The following is a 16,364-nucleotide window of genomic DNA, read 5'->3' on the forward strand; positions in this document are numbered from 1 at the left end:
CTAAAAGGCCATGCTTGGTTAGGTCACGGTTTTAAACAAAGTATTTATAGTTAAATTCAGCCAAAGAAAATATTTTTAAAAAATCAATCACTGTCTACAAATACATATAATACTGTGTATGTGAGTATATCTGTAGACAGAATTTGGCTCTTCCTTTAAATCTACTGTCAAAGTCCTTTGTCCATTAATGGTCACTAAAAGATTAACATGTACCTTGTAGCTCTTCTATCTCCTCTTCATCTTCACTAGAGGAAGCTAAGTAGGCTTGAAAATCCATGTCTAAAAGCTCTTCCTTTTTAAACTTCCTGTTGAGCATCGTAATTCTTTCATGATCAGTCTCATCCCAAGTGATTTCCACCTTTCACCAATGAATATGAAAAAATAACATAAGAAAACGGAAATGTCAAGTCAAACTTGTTAAAGAATATATGTTGTTAACTTGGATGTTTAACAGTAAGTTAAAAGTTAAGACACATTAAAACATATATATGAATGACATGATTAACAAATAGTATCCTATTTGTGAAAGGGAATCATTTTTATTAACTTGTATCTCCTCCCAGTTCTCTACTATCTACAGGAGACTCCATTATTGATAGTAAAAATTAACCAGTGTGTAAATTAATTACAGTGAAAAAAACTAAGAAAATGTACTGGTAAACAAGTTAACATCATGGGCCAGGCACAGTGGCTCACGCCTGTAATCCTAGCACTTTGGGAGGCCAAGGGTGGATTACCTGAGGTCAAGAGTTCGAGACAAGCCTGGCCAACACGGTGAAACCCCGTCTCTACTAAAAACACAAAAAATTAGCTGGGCGTGGTGGCAGGTGCCTGTAATCCCAGCTACATGGGAGGCTGAAGCAGGAGAATCAGAAGGCCTTTCGTCCCAGCTACTGGGGAGGCAGAGGTTGCACCGAGCCAAGATTGTGCCACTGCACTCCGGCCTGGACAACAAGAGCAAAACTCTATCTCAAACCAAAAAGTTAACATTATAAATAAGTGAAAACATGTTTTTCACCTGGAGTTCAAAGATTTCAGGAGATGTGCAAACTATATGAAATCTGTTGATAAAGCAACACAATCTTAGTGGGGTACACTTTAAAAAACGATTAAGAGCCACTGATGAGAAAAGCATCTATTAGTTGGAAGTAGCTTATACTCCCATGATACATGAATTCATCTATGACATGACTGATGTGATGACTGGCTCCTGTACTCTACATGGCCCCGATTATCACATAAGGCCCTGCTAGATATTTTGTCTTCATCACAGGGTAGGTCCCACATCCTTGGTTTTCATTTTTTCTCCTCAGGACAATCCCCCCAGAAAAGGAGAGCAAAAGAGACAGCAATGAATCAAGATCCTTAAAATCACTGTCACCTATCTCAGAAATTCCAGCTAGTCACAGGATTCAGAAACAATCCCTATTCTGATAATTAAGCCTGAGCTGATAGCCACCAAACCAATGCTGGAACTAGGACAGATGTTGATGATACAGCCAGGACCCAGGAACGCTACACTGGCTGCCTGGACAGGCTGGCCCTAATCATTATTTCGTTCCTGAAAATAACATGACTTTACATTTCATGTGACTCATTCTCTTAGACTTTGTTTACTATGTAGAGTTTTACTAAACCCAGTAACTAATCAATGCCATCTGTGCCCACCACAGTACAGCAGGTGACAGATACAGCTACTCTCTCTGTTACCAGTCCCTCCTCAGAGAAGCACAGTGATTTATCACACAGGAAAAGCAGAGGGAAGCTAGTGTAGGTATTACAGAGTACAGCTGTGGACAGAAGGGTTATTGGAAGAAAAGGGAGAAGGGGCCAACCGCAGTGTCTCACGCCTGTAACCCAACACTTTGGGAGGCTGAGGCAGGCAGATCACCTGAGCTCAGGAATTCAAGACCAGCCTGGCCAACCTGGTGAAACGCAGTCTATACTAAAAATACAAAAATTAGCTGTATATGGTGGCGCACACCTGTAATCCCAGCTACTGTGGAGGCTGAGGCAGGAGAATCACTTGAACCCAGGAGGCAGAGGTTGTAGTGAGCTAAGATTGCGACACTGCAATCCAGCTTGGGAGACATAGCACGACTCCATCTAAAAAAAAAAAAAAAAAAAAAATGGAGAAGGTAGTCAGCTAAGTAATAAACTATTTCAATAGACAAAAACCTTTTGGTTGCTTGTTACTATGTAGTAATATGATATTATACCTTAATAATTCTGTATCAATTCTTTTTATAATTTTGAATCATTGCAGAAAAAGGTACTCCTATTTTAAATTTTCACTAGTTTTGTTTAACTGTGCTGGGAGGTAATTTATTAAGCACTTCTCCTTATTCCCTAGGATATTAATAACTGATGTATTACTTAGTAGAGCGTGTAGGAAAGACAGAAAAGAAAAAAGAAACATCAGCAGGTAACTGACACGGGCTTAAAGGCATAATAAGAACCTGAAAACAGGTTCGCAGATATGGTAGATGCCGACACACTTCTGTCTCATTTCCATTTGTACCCATGCATTAAAATTTTGAATACTTTGAGGCTAGGAGCAGTGGCTCATGCCTATAATCCCAGCACTTTGGGAAGCCAAGGTGGGCGGATCATTTGAGGTCAGGAGTTCAAGACCAGCCTGGTCAACATGGCAAAACCCTGTTTCTAGTAAAAATATAAAAATTAGCTAGGTGTAGTGGCGCACACCTGTAATCCAAGCTACTTGGGTGGCTGAGGCATGAGAATCGCCTCCAGCCTGGGTAAGAGAGCAAGCCTCTGTCTCAAGAAAAAACAACAACAAAATTAATATTTTCCATTTCTAAAGATGCTATAATATACAAAATCTTTTCATAAAGCCATAGAGTCCAGCTACATATTTTTTAAAGTTAAGAAATACCGTTGATGTTCCCATTGCAGCAGATGTGAAATATTTTGGTTTATATGCTGTTAAATCCACTTCCGAGGCAACATCCTTAGGCTCATCATCAAAAGTAATATCATCTGGTATAAATCTAAGAAGAAAAAAAAAAATTTAAACATACGCCACAGTGATAACCAGTTTAGATTCTCATCTAATTAGTTGTAGTTTATACATACATACATACATATAACTTTCAAAAAAAACACACGTTTAAGAGGCAAACAATGTTAGACATAATCTTTGTTTATTTCTGAATGAATTCATCTTCATATGAATTTCTGAAATTCATAACCTATAACTCTATAATTCCACTAAATTTAAAGGAATGCTGTATAGATAGAAATCCTGCTTTAGGAGTCAGTTAATGAATCAGGTGCAAGCACATATGGGTCCCTCAGGTTTCAAAAAGATCCAGACTTCTGATAGTGCAGTCACTGACTACATATTTTTTGTTGTTATTGTTGTCAGAGAGTCTTGCTCTGTCACCCAGGTTGGAGAGCCATGCCATAATCATGGCTCACTGAAGTCTCAATGCCCTGGGCTCAAGCAATCTTCTACAAGTGTGTGCCAGCATGTCTGGCTAATTTTTACTTTCAAAATTTTTTTGTAGAGACAGGGTCTCACTATCCTGCACAGGCTGATCTCGAACTCCTGGGCTCAAGTGATCTTCCTGCCTAGGCCTCCCAAAGTGCTAGGATTACAGGTGTGAGCTACTATGCCCAGCTGGCTATATTGTATTTTGAAGATCAAATATAATTATTAATAGGTAAGCATTCCAAATACAAAATATCATATACATAAAGTATCAATGAAAATAAGGGAAAGCTTAAGGTTGATTCTTATTTCCTTATTGCACATTTAGCCATTTACATTCAGAGCAGTGTTGTCCAACAGAACTTTTTGTGACAAGGGCAATGTTCTGTATCTGCTTTGTCCATGTAACCATTAATTATTTGAAATGTGACTATGCAATTAAATTTTAAATTTTATTTAACTAAAATAACCGTATGTGACTAGTGGCTACTATACTGGATAGCATGGATGTAGAGATACCAGTCTGTTAGCAAATTCCTCTGTCCCTTCCTTCGTGCATTCTTTTTTTTTTTTTTTTTTTTTTAGTTTTATTCTTTTTTTGAGACTGAGTCTCGCTCTGTAACCCAAGCTGGAGTGCAATGGCGCCATCTCTGCTCACGGCAACCTCTGTCTCCTGGGTTCAAGTGATTCACCCACCTCAGCCTCCTGAGTAACTGGGATTACAGGTATGCACCACCACGCCCAGCTAATTTTTGTATTTTTAGTAGAGACAGGATTTCAGCATGTTGGTCAGGCTGGTCTTTAACTTCTGACCTTGTGATCCGCCTGCCTCGGTCTCCCAAAGTGGTAGGATTACAGGCGTAAGCCACTGTGCCTGGCCTCTCCATGCATTTTTAAAAGTTACCTCATCTGGTCCCTTGCTCTAAAAGGCAGTTGCAAGGAAATAGCATCATGTAGGTTACACCATCTTAAAAACAGAGCCAATATGTTTGAAAGGACAAAAATGTGGGGATGATTCATATGTAATACTTTAGCATTTTCTTGGTTTTCTTTCTTAGGAGTGATGTTCCACACAATAGAGTTCACCCAAAAGCAAAAAATAATTTTAGAATATAAAACTGAGATCACTACCAGTTCAAATATTTTACTTCTCATAATCATGTTGTACTAAAAGATTAAATTGGTAATACACACACTGGATTACCTTAGATCTATGAAAGAACAACTACTTTCAAATTCCAGGCCATCACAATCCTCATAAATTTTACTAGCCGTTTCTGGAGAATCACAATCTACTACTGCATAATAGTATTTCAGTCGTTTGAATTGATAATCTCTCAATTTTTCTCTAGAGGTCCTAAAGTGGGAAAAACTCATTAAGCATACTTATACAGAAACACAAAAATTTCTCTTTAAAAAATAAATGCATTTTTTTCAAGAAAAACATATTACAAGCTGGTCTTCACTCCACACCATATTTCCTTCATGACTTTGCCTTTATGAACATTAAATACTTAAAAGCTCAACTTATACTCACAAGGTACAGGTATTTGGATTGGAATTTGGTATCTAAAAAAGAAGAGTGTGGGAATTACATGAGCCTATCTATAATTTAACTCATAGAATAGTTACTTTGCTACCACATATCACCTTCTCAAATAAAACCAATGACGATTATTATAAAATATGTTAGAAAAGCATTAGCTACAAAGACATTTCTGATTTTGCAATGTTCCCTTAAAAATCTGTTAAGTTTAATTTCACTTAACTACAACATATTCCTTTTTTTTGTAAGTTTCCACACAAAGCACTGATACCACACACTCTTTTAAGTTTCCACACAAAACATTGATATCACACATTCTTCATCTGCTCTCTTCTGTCACTAATACATTTAACCCTCATTTTAAAGTGCAAATAGAACGCCACCTAGTGGCTTAAAAACTATTTTATTTTCTACACTGCACCATGATGATAAAAAAACATTCTTTCACTTTTCCATTTGATTCTCAAATAAGAAAAATTATATAATTTCAAGGCAAACAGAGCTTCAATGATGTCTCAAAAAAAGCAAAACGTACTAATTCAGAGCAAGAAGGCTGAAGGAACTCGAAAGAACTCCAAATCAGTTAAATCATGAAATGTTTTACAAAACTGCAATAATTATTTTCATGAATACAGAAATATAAATATACCCACAAAAAAAAGTCTTCTTGGAATAATGTACCACTTTTGACAGACTTTAAATCTGTTTTGCAACCTGTTTTAACCATAAATGGCACAAATGTAAACTTTAGTTTTAACTGTTATGGTGACCAGAATTCTGAACTAATGACATGAATTTATGAGGTTTAGTAGTTTTATGTTCTATAGCGATTTAATACCAGTCCTTTTCTGGGGCATCTTCGGGAATACTTAGTAGCTCTACTGGTCCTTGAACTTGCTCTTCCTTCATCCTCTCCTTTCCAAACTCTGAAGGATATATCTAAAAAGAAAAAACAGAATCAACGTAATTTATGCATTCATTGTCACAAATATCTAGACCTGTTTGACTCAATAAAAACAGCAAGGGTGACTCACTTCCAAACCCACTATAGTAAGCTAGAGCATCCTGAGAAATTTTCTTTAAAAACAGATCACTTTGGCTGGAGAGTAACAGATATATAATGCAATTTTATTTCAAAATCTGAAATTCTAAACACTTCTGGTCCCAAGTATTTTGGATAAGGGAGACTCAATCTCTAATGATTGAGGGCAGGGCTATTTCAGGCACTGCACTAAATACGTAGTGTGAGTTCCTTTATACTTAATCCTTACAACCACCAATACTATTGTTATATCCATTTGGATATGTTAGAAAGATGTAAACATATTTGAGAGATTAATTAATAAAGGATCCAGGATCACATAGCACTTATGAGAATCATGATTTGAACCCAGATCCGTAATAATGCCAAGCCTGGATTCTTAATCATTAGGTTGGCTTGAAATATGGTGTCCCCAAATTTATGTAAGTTTTTCAAACTTATCGAGTGTTACAGTTTACTTCACATAGGTCATTTCTGTTTATTAAGGTAATTCCCAAGGACTTTATATGGTTTTGCTTCTAGTATTTAGAATTTTTAAAAAATTGGCCAGTGTTAGCAATAAGGAATGCAATTTATTTTAAAAAACATTTCTTTTTTTTTTTTTGAGACAGAGTTTCGCTCTTGTTACCCAGGCTGGAGTGCAATGGCGTGATCTCGGCTCACCGCAACCTCCGCCTCCTGGGTTCAGGCAATTCTCCTGCCTCAGCCTCCTGAGTAGCTGGGATTACGGGCACGCGCCACCATGCCCAGCTAACTTTTTTGTATTTTTAGTAGAAACGGGGTTTCACCATGTTGACCAGGATGGTCTCGATCTCTTGACCTCGTGATCCACCCGCCTCGGCCTCCCAAAGTCCTGGGATTACAGGCATGAGCCACCGCGCCCGGACTAAAAAACGTTTCTTATACCCGGTCCCTTTAGTGAGCTTTTATTTCTTTGGGTTTTTAAAGTGTAAACAATCACATAACCTATCAATAATAATTTTACCTCTTCCTTTCTAACATTTATACCTGTTATAGAAGTTTCACACTCAATCGTATTAGACAACTTTAACATTATTTTCCTTAAAAGGAAAACTATGGCTTAAAACAAAAATTAGATTTAACTTAAAATGCCTAGAAATATTTACTTCAAAATGAATCAATTCTCACCTTGACGGAAAATATAACACCTCCTTTGGGTTTAAATGAATTGAACAGAGCCAGCAAATCTTTTGCCTTTAATCTATCCCAGTCCATGTTACAAACTGCTAATCGACGTGTAATCTGAGAAGAATTAAATAGCACATAATCCATATCATTCTCTATACTTGAAAAATAAAGATTCTAAAAATGTAATGCCTTCTGTCACCTATGCTCTGAAATTAACAGTACAGTTATCTAAGTGTAATTCAGTATATAAAGGAGAACTTCGAATGAGCCAAACAATAGTAAACCATAACAGATAAGCATTTTCTCTTACTTGGTTCTTAATTCTTAAATCAGAACATCATCATAAGCTGATTTTTTAACTACCAAGTTTGCTAAGCTATTTTGCCATGCATGCATGAGTAAGGAAGTTGAGTATGTTACCCTGTGGCATTTCTATTAGGCGCCATACGAACAGAAATATAAACTACTAGCTAAAACAAGTATTACAAATTTCATGCAACTTTTCATTATTTACGTAGAGCTCCTTCCTTATCTGCTTGGACATCTTCTAGTTCATAAATATTCCGTACCAAATTTTAATCAGAATCACCAAGAATATTATTACCAATAAGCTTTTCCCACTTAATAACATCAATTCCACCAGTCATAAAAGCTGCTTATACTACGTTTTTCACAAATAATCTTGTTTATTCAAAAGGTTACCTCATCAGCACGAGGAGCATCTTTATCTAATTCTCTCCAAGCATGCTCAAAACCAGATTCTTCTGGAAACAAATCTGCCATATCATCTTCATCTTCAGAACTAGTTTCTATATTTCCTTTACCCCTTGCAAGATCAGGGCCACTGTCACTTTCATCATCATCCCCACCATCCTCATCTTCATTCTCTTCTTCATCATCTTCACTTCCATTATCATCATCACCTGAAGCTCTACTGACACCTGTAATTTCATTTTCAGATTCCTCATCACTTCCTATTTCACTAACACTTTCTGAATCTTCCTCCAGAGCATCTTTGTCAAACATTTCACCATCTGTTGAGTTTTCATAACCATCACTGTCTCTTGTCATTATTGGTGGAACCACTGTAAAATGTTAAAGGGGAAAGAAATTAAGAAAAGATATACCCTGAATTAAACTGAATCCAAATTGTTTTGACATCAAATCCAGTAAAAATATAATTTCTATGAAACACAGTAAAGGCAAATATAAATTCAGTAAATGCCTGACCAATTTTTATCATAGAAATCCTAACCATAACTTCTATGAAACAGAGTAAAGGAAAATATAAATTCAGTAGACAACCAAGTTATTTAATGAAAATCTTAACACATGCCCACATCATGCAAGTAGATCCAGACATTCATTCAATACTTAATGGTGTGCCTGCTACGTGCTAAGTGCTCAATATACAATAGTTGGCAAGAGAGGAGCAAACAGTGCCCTCAATGAAACTTCTAGCTGAGTGAAAAGAATACATGAATAGATATAAAATAAAATCAATATACAGAAAAAGTTAAAATAACAACTAAGCTATCCAAGAAAGAATATTTTCTAAGGAGATATAACGGAGTCCCTATGTGAGTGATAACTGAAGGATGAAGAGGAGTTAAATAGTTAAAGTTAGACTAATAGACGGAAATTTGTTTGAAACAGCAAGGAAGGTACCTGTAAAAATCTGCCAATAGGAAAAAGCCAACAATCATGCCCAGATCACAGATAGTACGTGATCAAGTAACAAATGGAAATAAAGAGTTAAGTAGAGGCCAAGCTATCTAAAAACCATAGAGAGAGGTTGGATTTTTCCATAAAAGCAATGGGAAGACACTGCTGTTTTCAACAAAGAGGATGTCATCTTCTTTTGGATATTGTCATCCTCAGACTTGCATATTGAGATCACCTTGACTATATTGTAGAAAACTGACTGGGGAAAGTAAAGAACAGATGTGAATATGGTAAAGGTAGTACAGTATGCAAGGCAAGAAATGAAAGTAGCAGTAAATTGGGTGGCAGTATGTATGCAGAGAAGTACATGGATTTCAGAGTCAGTTAGGAAGTGAAACCAATAATAATAATCACCAACTGGGGATTTGATATCAGGAATGGAAGTTTTGGAAGTGTCAAAGATGAGTCACAGCTTCTTAGCTTTCAGAGCTAGCTAGCTAAGCAGATGGACAGATGAAAAAGGAACATTAGAAATGAACTAGTTTGTTTCGTGGAGGGAAATCATGAGTTCAATTCTGAATATGTTGAATATGAAATGCCACTCAGTCATCTAAAAGAAATATCAAGAGTGTACAGCTCAGAGAAGTCTGCATTGGAGATCAGTGATTCATTCATATGTAGTTGACAACACAAGTTGTGATATGGATGAGATCACCTACAAAGACAGAAAAATAATATTTTTAACTTTTCTGCCAGGTCTTGAACTTTGTAATCGACTATTATGATTAGCCATACACCAAGATTAAAAGATTGTTTTTGCTTAAGTTGGAATTTTTAGTACTCACAACTCTGAAAGGGCTCATTTCCTACTTCTAAAGTAATCGCATGCTTCTATCTAATGGATGTGTAGATGTATCTTAGGCATTTCATTAATCTTTAAATTGGAGCTTATGTTTCTGCTTACAGGCTCTAAGTTTGGACAGTTAAAAGCAAATTTAAAAGTTTAAGATTTAGAATGAAATTGGAACTAAGTTTCTCTTGGTCCTATAATCTTACAATAGTAAGATTCATTGACCAAATATTTATTGAGTATCTACTACATACAAAGAATTGAGGTAGAATAAGGGAAAAGAGAGAAGATTCCAACAGAAGTGAAAAAAACCCAAAAATGAAGGCGTTGTCATAGGTTCTGTATATGAGATCAGAAAAACACAACATTGAAAGTTACTACGAGGTAAACAAAATTCACTTTTAAGCAACAAGCTTAGAAATAACATCTTACAGACCCAGTCTATCTAGTATTGCAATATTTCTCAATTGTCATTATACCATTTTCATGATTTTTAAATATCATTGATATTTTTATTAAATTGAATTTTTTAAAAATTAGTTTTGTTCTGAACAATATTCCTTAAGTCACAGACGTGATGGGGTAACTATACTGTTTTCTAAGACATTATAGTACATAATGTAATAGTAAATAACATAGTACATAACTATTAATATTTAAAAAGTTTGAGTATCATCAAAAATCTTCTCACTTATGACAGTGGTACACATACCACACTTTGGGTTGTATAATAATAAAGTGTTGTGGCCGGGAGCGGTGGCTCACGCCTGTAATCCTAGTCACATGTCGTAACTGAGCACCTGAAATGCATTTTGTCCAACTTGACATTAATATGAAAATAGTGTATTAGTAAAAAATTAGAAAATAGAATATAAAATATACCATTGACTTTTATATTGAATATTAATTTTTTGATATATTGGATTAAATAAAATTATTTAAAAGAGTTTTACCTGTTTCATCTTTTTAAAGTGGCTATTAGAAAATCCAAAATTATGTATTTCTACTGGACAATGTTGCTTTAGACAAGGGCCACTGCACAGAGTTTGTCAGGCTGATATCTGCACAAGAGCATTTATAAAAGGACAAGAAGGGCCCGATCCTCCACTCACCAAGCCATGCATTCTGGAGGAGGCTGTGTCTGCTCAGGTGCAAAAAGCTGTTGCTTCAAAGGTGCCACCTCTTCACCAGTTTGAGCCCTGGGAGCTGTGTGTCCAGAGAGCATGTCTTTTTCTAATTTGCATCTAATTTGCATAAAGGTATAACTTGGCGACAGCCCCGAAATAGGTGACCATGCCTTAGTCATATTTTATCTGCCACATACTCGTTAACAAGCAGTTGAACAAATTAATTTTATTTTTAAGACAAGAGTCCTACTTATCCTCTTTATTTTATTTTATTATTTTTGAGATGCAATCTCACTCCGTCACCCAAGGCTGGAGTGCAGTGGTACAATCTCGGCTCAATGCAACCTCCACCTCCCTGGTTCATGCAATTCTCCTGCCTCAGCCTCTTGAGTAGCTGGGACTACAGGTGCACACCACCACACCTGGCTAATTTTTGTATTTTTAGTAGAGATGGGGTGTTTCACCATGTTGGCCAGGCTGGTCTTGAACTCCTGACCTCAAGCGATCTGCCCAGCTTGGTCTCCCAAAGTGCAGGAATTACAGGCATGAGCCACCACTTGGTCTACTTACCCTCTTTAGACACATCTCTTCTTATCATGCTATAACATATAACACTTTATCTGGTTAGAGAATATAGTTCTTGGCCAGGTGTGGTGGCTTACTCCTGTAATCCCGGCACTTTGGGAGGCCGAGGCAGGCGGATCACTTGAGGTCAAGAGTTCAAGACCAGCCAGCCCAACATGGTGAAACCCTGTCTCTACTAAAATACCAAAAAAAAAAATTAGCTGGGCATGATGGTGCCCACCTGTAATCTCAGCTACTCAGGAGGCTGAGGCAGGAGAATCACTTAAATCCAGGAGGCAGGGGCTGCAATGAGCCAAGATCACGCCACTGTATTCCAGCTTAGGTGACAGAACAAGACTCAGTCTAAAAAAAAAAAAAAAAAGAGAGACTATAGTTCTCACCAGGACTCACCACTAATCAAAATCATTGTTCAACTTCAAGATTCAAATTTTCATGTCTGTTTTCTAGCACCACATAAAATATTAATAATCACTGCATATTTCTTTTATAGCTTTGTATTTCCAGATAAGCACTGGACCATTCCATCACACTATGCAAATACTTATTAATGTGTTTACATTTTTGAAAGATCAGTATAAAAATAAATAATGTAACACCCAAGAATCTCTAATTTTTTCCAACCTACCTGATTGCATTTCTCTTCTTGTCTTAGAACACTTGATCCTGGGAGATTTCACGATTTCAGAGGTGCTCGAATCTAATATCCTTTGTTTTTCTTTGCGAGAAGAGTCTGTAATATGTTGAACAATGTTTTTTTTCTCTTTCATGCTTTTTTGTATAAATTCTTTGCTATCCTTCTTCAGACTTATGCTTGAATCTATCTTAGATTTACATGAGGTTTGCATTTTTTTAATTCCTTCAGAATTATCTAAATCAGTTTTATTTTCAGAACCCTTCTGATTAGCATTGGTTTTTTCCTTTTTCTCCTCAACTAGATTTTTTGAATCTACTTCTTTTTTAGTTGGGGGTTTTTTCTTCTTTATTTTCTTTTGATTCAATGCTTTGCTATCTTCATCAGAGAGATTGGAATCAGAATCTGAAAGGTCATAAAAACGTTTCAAATCTTCTGTAGTGCTATGGTTAATGGGGCGCCCTCTTTTATCCACAGTATAGTTCAACTTGAACTTCTTGTCATGAAACATAGCTCGAAATCTCTTGTCGATTTTGACTTTTCGATCCTTTTCTGGCATTTCCCAAAATCTCGGGTCCTTTGCAACCCGTCTAAACCGCTGGTCACTCATTATTTCTTGTTTGGATGACATTTTTAATTTTTAATCTTGCAGAAAAAATGCTTGAAGAAACCAAATACTAAAAAATAAAACAAATGTTTTAATGGTAATAATGGTTAGTACTATAATTAAATGTTTTAAAAATACATTAATTCACAATATATTCTAAGTTAAATGTACATAAAATAAAGGTAACTTAAGTCTAATTTCACATCTTCAACTTATTCTGGGTCACATGCAAAAAAACAGAAACATAACAAAATATCCTCTTTTCCATTATAGATCATTTAGAGAAATAAATTTCAAGGAAATAAAGCAGAATCCCAGGGTTTTATGGAGGGGAACAAATGTTTGTTCGTCCACTGTTCTCACTTGAATTTCTATCTGTATATCTCTATGTGTTACTAATTGAAAGCAAATGTAATTAAGATTCCCTAGTCCGTGCACGGTGGCTCATCAGTACTTTGGGAGGCCAAGGAGGGCGGATCACTTGAGCCCAGGAGTTCAAGACCAGCCTGGGTAACATGGTGAAACCCCATTTCTACAAGAAATACAAAAATGAGCCCGACTTGGTGGCACCGGCCCGTCGTCCCAGCTACTCTGGAGGCTGAGGCCAGAAGATCACTTCCACACAGGAGATCGTGGCTAAAGTGAGCTATAATGGTACCACAGCACTCCAGCCTGGGCAACAGAGTGAGACCCTGTCTACCAAAAAAAAAAAAAAAAAAAAAAAAAAAAAAGTAAATCAGATTCCCTAGCTTCAGTTGGCCTCATTTGTTTCTCCACATTCTGGTCTCATTCTGCTACTCCTTATCTCCTGCTACTGCCAACAAACAGCATTTAGTTCTATAAGACTAGCATCCTAACTAAACAGACCAAAATCAACTCAGGTATAGCTCACAATGTTCCGTCTCTAAATCCAATCATCCTTCAAAAGTAATAGAAAGTTTAGGCCGGGCACAGTGGCTCACGCCTGTAATCGCAGCACTTTGAGAGGCTGAGGCAGGCGGATCACGAGGTCAGTAGATGGAGACCATCCTGGCCAACATGGTGAAACCCCGTTTCTACTTAAACACAAAAAAATTAGACAACCTGGTGATGCGCGCCTGTAGTGCAGCTACACGGGAGGCTGAGGCAGGAGAATCGCTTGAACACGGGAGGTGGAGATTGCAGTGAACCAAGTTCACGCCACTGTATTCCAGCCTGGAGACAGAGCGAGACTCCGTCTCAAAACAAACAACAAAAAAGTTTAAAAATGAATAAAAAGTAAATTTGACTCTCCAGGTAAAGTCTCACTCCATAAATATCATTTCTTTCTACAATCTCTTATTCTACAAGTGATAAAGTCCCAAATGAGCTGATCCCCTCGAAACATATTAGAACATACACATATGTGTGTATAAATTCTGTTCCCTCGTGAATAGTCCCTAATGTTTTAGCATCTCTGGATGGGAGTTTTGCAAAGAGCCAAAATTCACTGATTAATGGCATACACACACAAAAATAGGATTAAGGGCCGGGCGCGGTGGCTCACGCCTGTAATCCCAGTACTTTGGGAGGCCGAGGCGGGTGGATCACGAGGTCAAGAGATCGAGACCATCCTGGTCAACGCGGTGAAACCCCGTCTCTACTAAAACTACAAAAAATTAGCTGGGCATGGTGGCGCGTGCCTGTAATCCCAGCTACTCAGGAGGCTGAGGCAGGAGAATTGCCTGAACCCGGCAGCCGGAGGTTGCGGTGAGCCGAGATCGCGCCATTGCACTCCAGCCTGGGTAACGAGAGCGAAACTCCGTCTCAAAAAAAAAAAAAAATAGGATTGATTAAAAGGGCGGTATTCCTTATTTTAAAAACAAGGCCTTTTATACACTAACCAGGAAAAACTGTATCCCCCCCTCCCCTTCTGAACGCTCTCTAATGCAGAGAATACAAGGCTGGCCCCTGAACGAGGGTCTCCTTCCCACAGCTAACAGACTGACTCGAGAAGCGACCCTGAAGAAAATCGATGAAATCTGAAGGAGGTCGAAAAGGCTCAGGAGGAAGGGGCAAAACCCCTCGCAGATGCGAAAGAGATCCTGTCAGAGACTAGTTCTCCCTTCGGGCCACACACACCCCTCCTCGAGCCCTACCATTCGAGCTCTTCAGCTGGAGCCCATCCCCACTCACCGTCCGGAGTCTTTTCCAAGCCTCAGGTGGGACTCGCACCCACAATCCTCCGCATGACGCTCTGCCGTAATGGCAAGCGAACTAGGCCAAACTACTTGCACGTTTCCTCTGCGAAGATCTTCGTAGAAGTCGCCGAGGCCGCTCTGGCGCATGCGCAGGACAAAAAGTGCTGGTAATTGGTATCGCGGCTGGAGATGCTGCGGCCCGCGAGTCTCTGGCACTTTTGTCGGCGACCTCGGTCTGCGAGGGTCCCAGCGGAGAACCTGGGCCGTAGGGAAGTCACCTCTGGGGTCTCTCCCCGGGGCGGCACATCGTCCAGAGTCCTGAATATCTTCGATCGAGATTTGAAAAGGAAACAGAAGAACTGGGCGGCCCAGCAGCCCGAAACGACGAAGTTTGACTACCTGAGGGAGGAGGTGAGCCCGCTGGGCAGCGGGGTTAGGGGGCGATCCCGATCCTCGTCTTCCTCTCCGCGAGCGATCCCGATCCTCGTCTTCCTCTCCGCGAGCTCTGGCTGGGCCCCGACCTCACCGTCTGACCTTGACCAGCAGCCCTGCCTCTCGGCCTCTACTGTAATCACGCAAGGCCTAGGCTCGGATATTTGTAACATGCTTTTCATGCATGCTTGCATTCATTTCAGCAACGTCCTTGAGGCCGAAAGGACCTTATAGAGGCCTCCAGAGAAGCTCCACAGAGGGAGAGGGTGGGAGAGGAGGTCAGGAGAGCCCAAATCATCAGGGCCTTGCAGGATAGGGCCTTGCAGGATAGGGACTTGGGGTTTTCTTCTCTATCTGCGCTGTCCAGCCAGTGTGGTAACTGCCGGCCACGCATGTGGCTGTTGAACACTTGAAAGGTGACTAGTCCGATTGAGATGTGTTGTAAGTGTAAAATACACACGAGTATAGTGACTTAGTATGAAAAAAAGGATGTAAAATAGCTCATTAAGAGCTATTATACTGATTACATGTTGCAATGATATTTTTGATATATTGGGTTAAATATAAATTTAAAATTAAATTTCTCTTATTTTTACTCCTTTCCTTATGTGGCTATTAGAAAATTTGAAATTACATGTGTGGCTCTCATGATTTTTTGTTAGCACTGCTCTAGAGAAATGTGAAGCTCTTGTTTTAATCGGTGGAGTGATCTGATTTATGTTTTAGGAATATCAAATTAAGGTCTCTGATTGTTCTTTGCTTGTTTGAGAAACCTCTTTCTCCCTGCCCAGGTGGGCCCCGTACTGAGAGTTTCTACTTTCAGGACATACATTCCCAAGTTCAGGCCTCAGTAAATGTTTATTCAGAAGTAGAACAAAACTGGAGTCAAGTATAACGCAACAAACACTTAATGAACTCCTAGCTTGAGCAGAGCTCTCTGCAAGTACGGGTCTGATCAGATGATTGACAGTTTGTTCTCAGGAAGTCTTATAGAAAGAGAGACTGGTAATGTCTATTATAGATCTAGGAAGTTTACTACCAATAAATTTTTTGTATCCCATTTGGAAGGCATGGTACACTTACTACACTGCTGTTGTCATGTACTTAGAAGATGTAT

At 38.5% G+C, this 16,364-nt stretch overlaps 2 protein-coding genes across 8 annotated transcripts in view; one reads left to right on the forward strand and one right to left on the reverse strand.

Annotated features, from left to right (window-relative positions):
• Nucleotides 1-14,926, reverse strand: part of ESF1 (ESF1 nucleolar pre-rRNA processing protein homolog) — a 61,587-nt gene extending 46,661 nt beyond the window's left edge. The window contains exons 1-8 of one of the 3 annotated variants that reach the window (XM_032248016.1): nt 14,811-14,926; nt 12,044-12,726; nt 7,894-8,276; nt 7,192-7,305; nt 5,839-5,939; nt 4,659-4,811; nt 2,897-3,011; nt 214-358 (exon numbers count right to left, since the gene is read on the reverse strand). In XM_032248016.1, the coding sequence (XP_032103907.1) occupies nt 214-358; nt 2,897-3,011; nt 4,659-4,811; nt 5,839-5,939; nt 7,192-7,305; nt 7,894-8,276; nt 12,044-12,680 (1,648 nt within the window). In that variant the 5' untranslated portion in view covers nt 12,681-12,726; nt 14,811-14,926. Of the gene's footprint in view, nt 1-213; nt 359-2,896; nt 3,012-4,658; nt 4,812-5,838; nt 5,940-7,191; nt 7,306-7,893; nt 8,277-12,043; nt 12,727-13,739; nt 13,760-14,730; nt 14,751-14,810 lie in introns of those variants that run through there. The other 2 variants (XM_032248017.1, XM_032248018.1) reach the window with 2 other exon arrangements.
• A 43-nt stretch (nt 14,927-14,969) lies between these two features.
• The window catches only part of NDUFAF5 (NADH:ubiquinone oxidoreductase complex assembly factor 5), a 40,614-nt gene continuing 39,219 nt past the window's right edge, over nt 14,970-16,364 (forward strand). For 3 of the 5 annotated variants that reach the window (XR_004259827.1, XM_032248019.1, XM_032248022.1), the window contains exon 1: nt 14,970-15,226. Coding sequence is in view for 3 of the 5 variants with exons in the window: in XM_032248019.1 (XP_032103910.1) it covers nt 15,005-15,226 (222 nt within the window). In the remaining 2 variants the exon portion in view is untranslated. The remainder of the gene's footprint in view (nt 15,227-16,364) is intronic. The other 2 variants (XM_032248020.1, XM_032248023.1) reach the window with 2 other exon arrangements.

The sequence above is a fragment of the Sapajus apella genome, unplaced genomic scaffold (assembly GCF_009761245.1).
Source record: "Sapajus apella isolate SASKATOON/1434 unplaced genomic scaffold, GSC_monkey_1.0 scaffold65, whole genome shotgun sequence".
In the NCBI taxonomy this organism is placed as follows: Eukaryota; Metazoa; Chordata; class Mammalia; order Primates; family Cebidae; genus Sapajus; species Sapajus apella.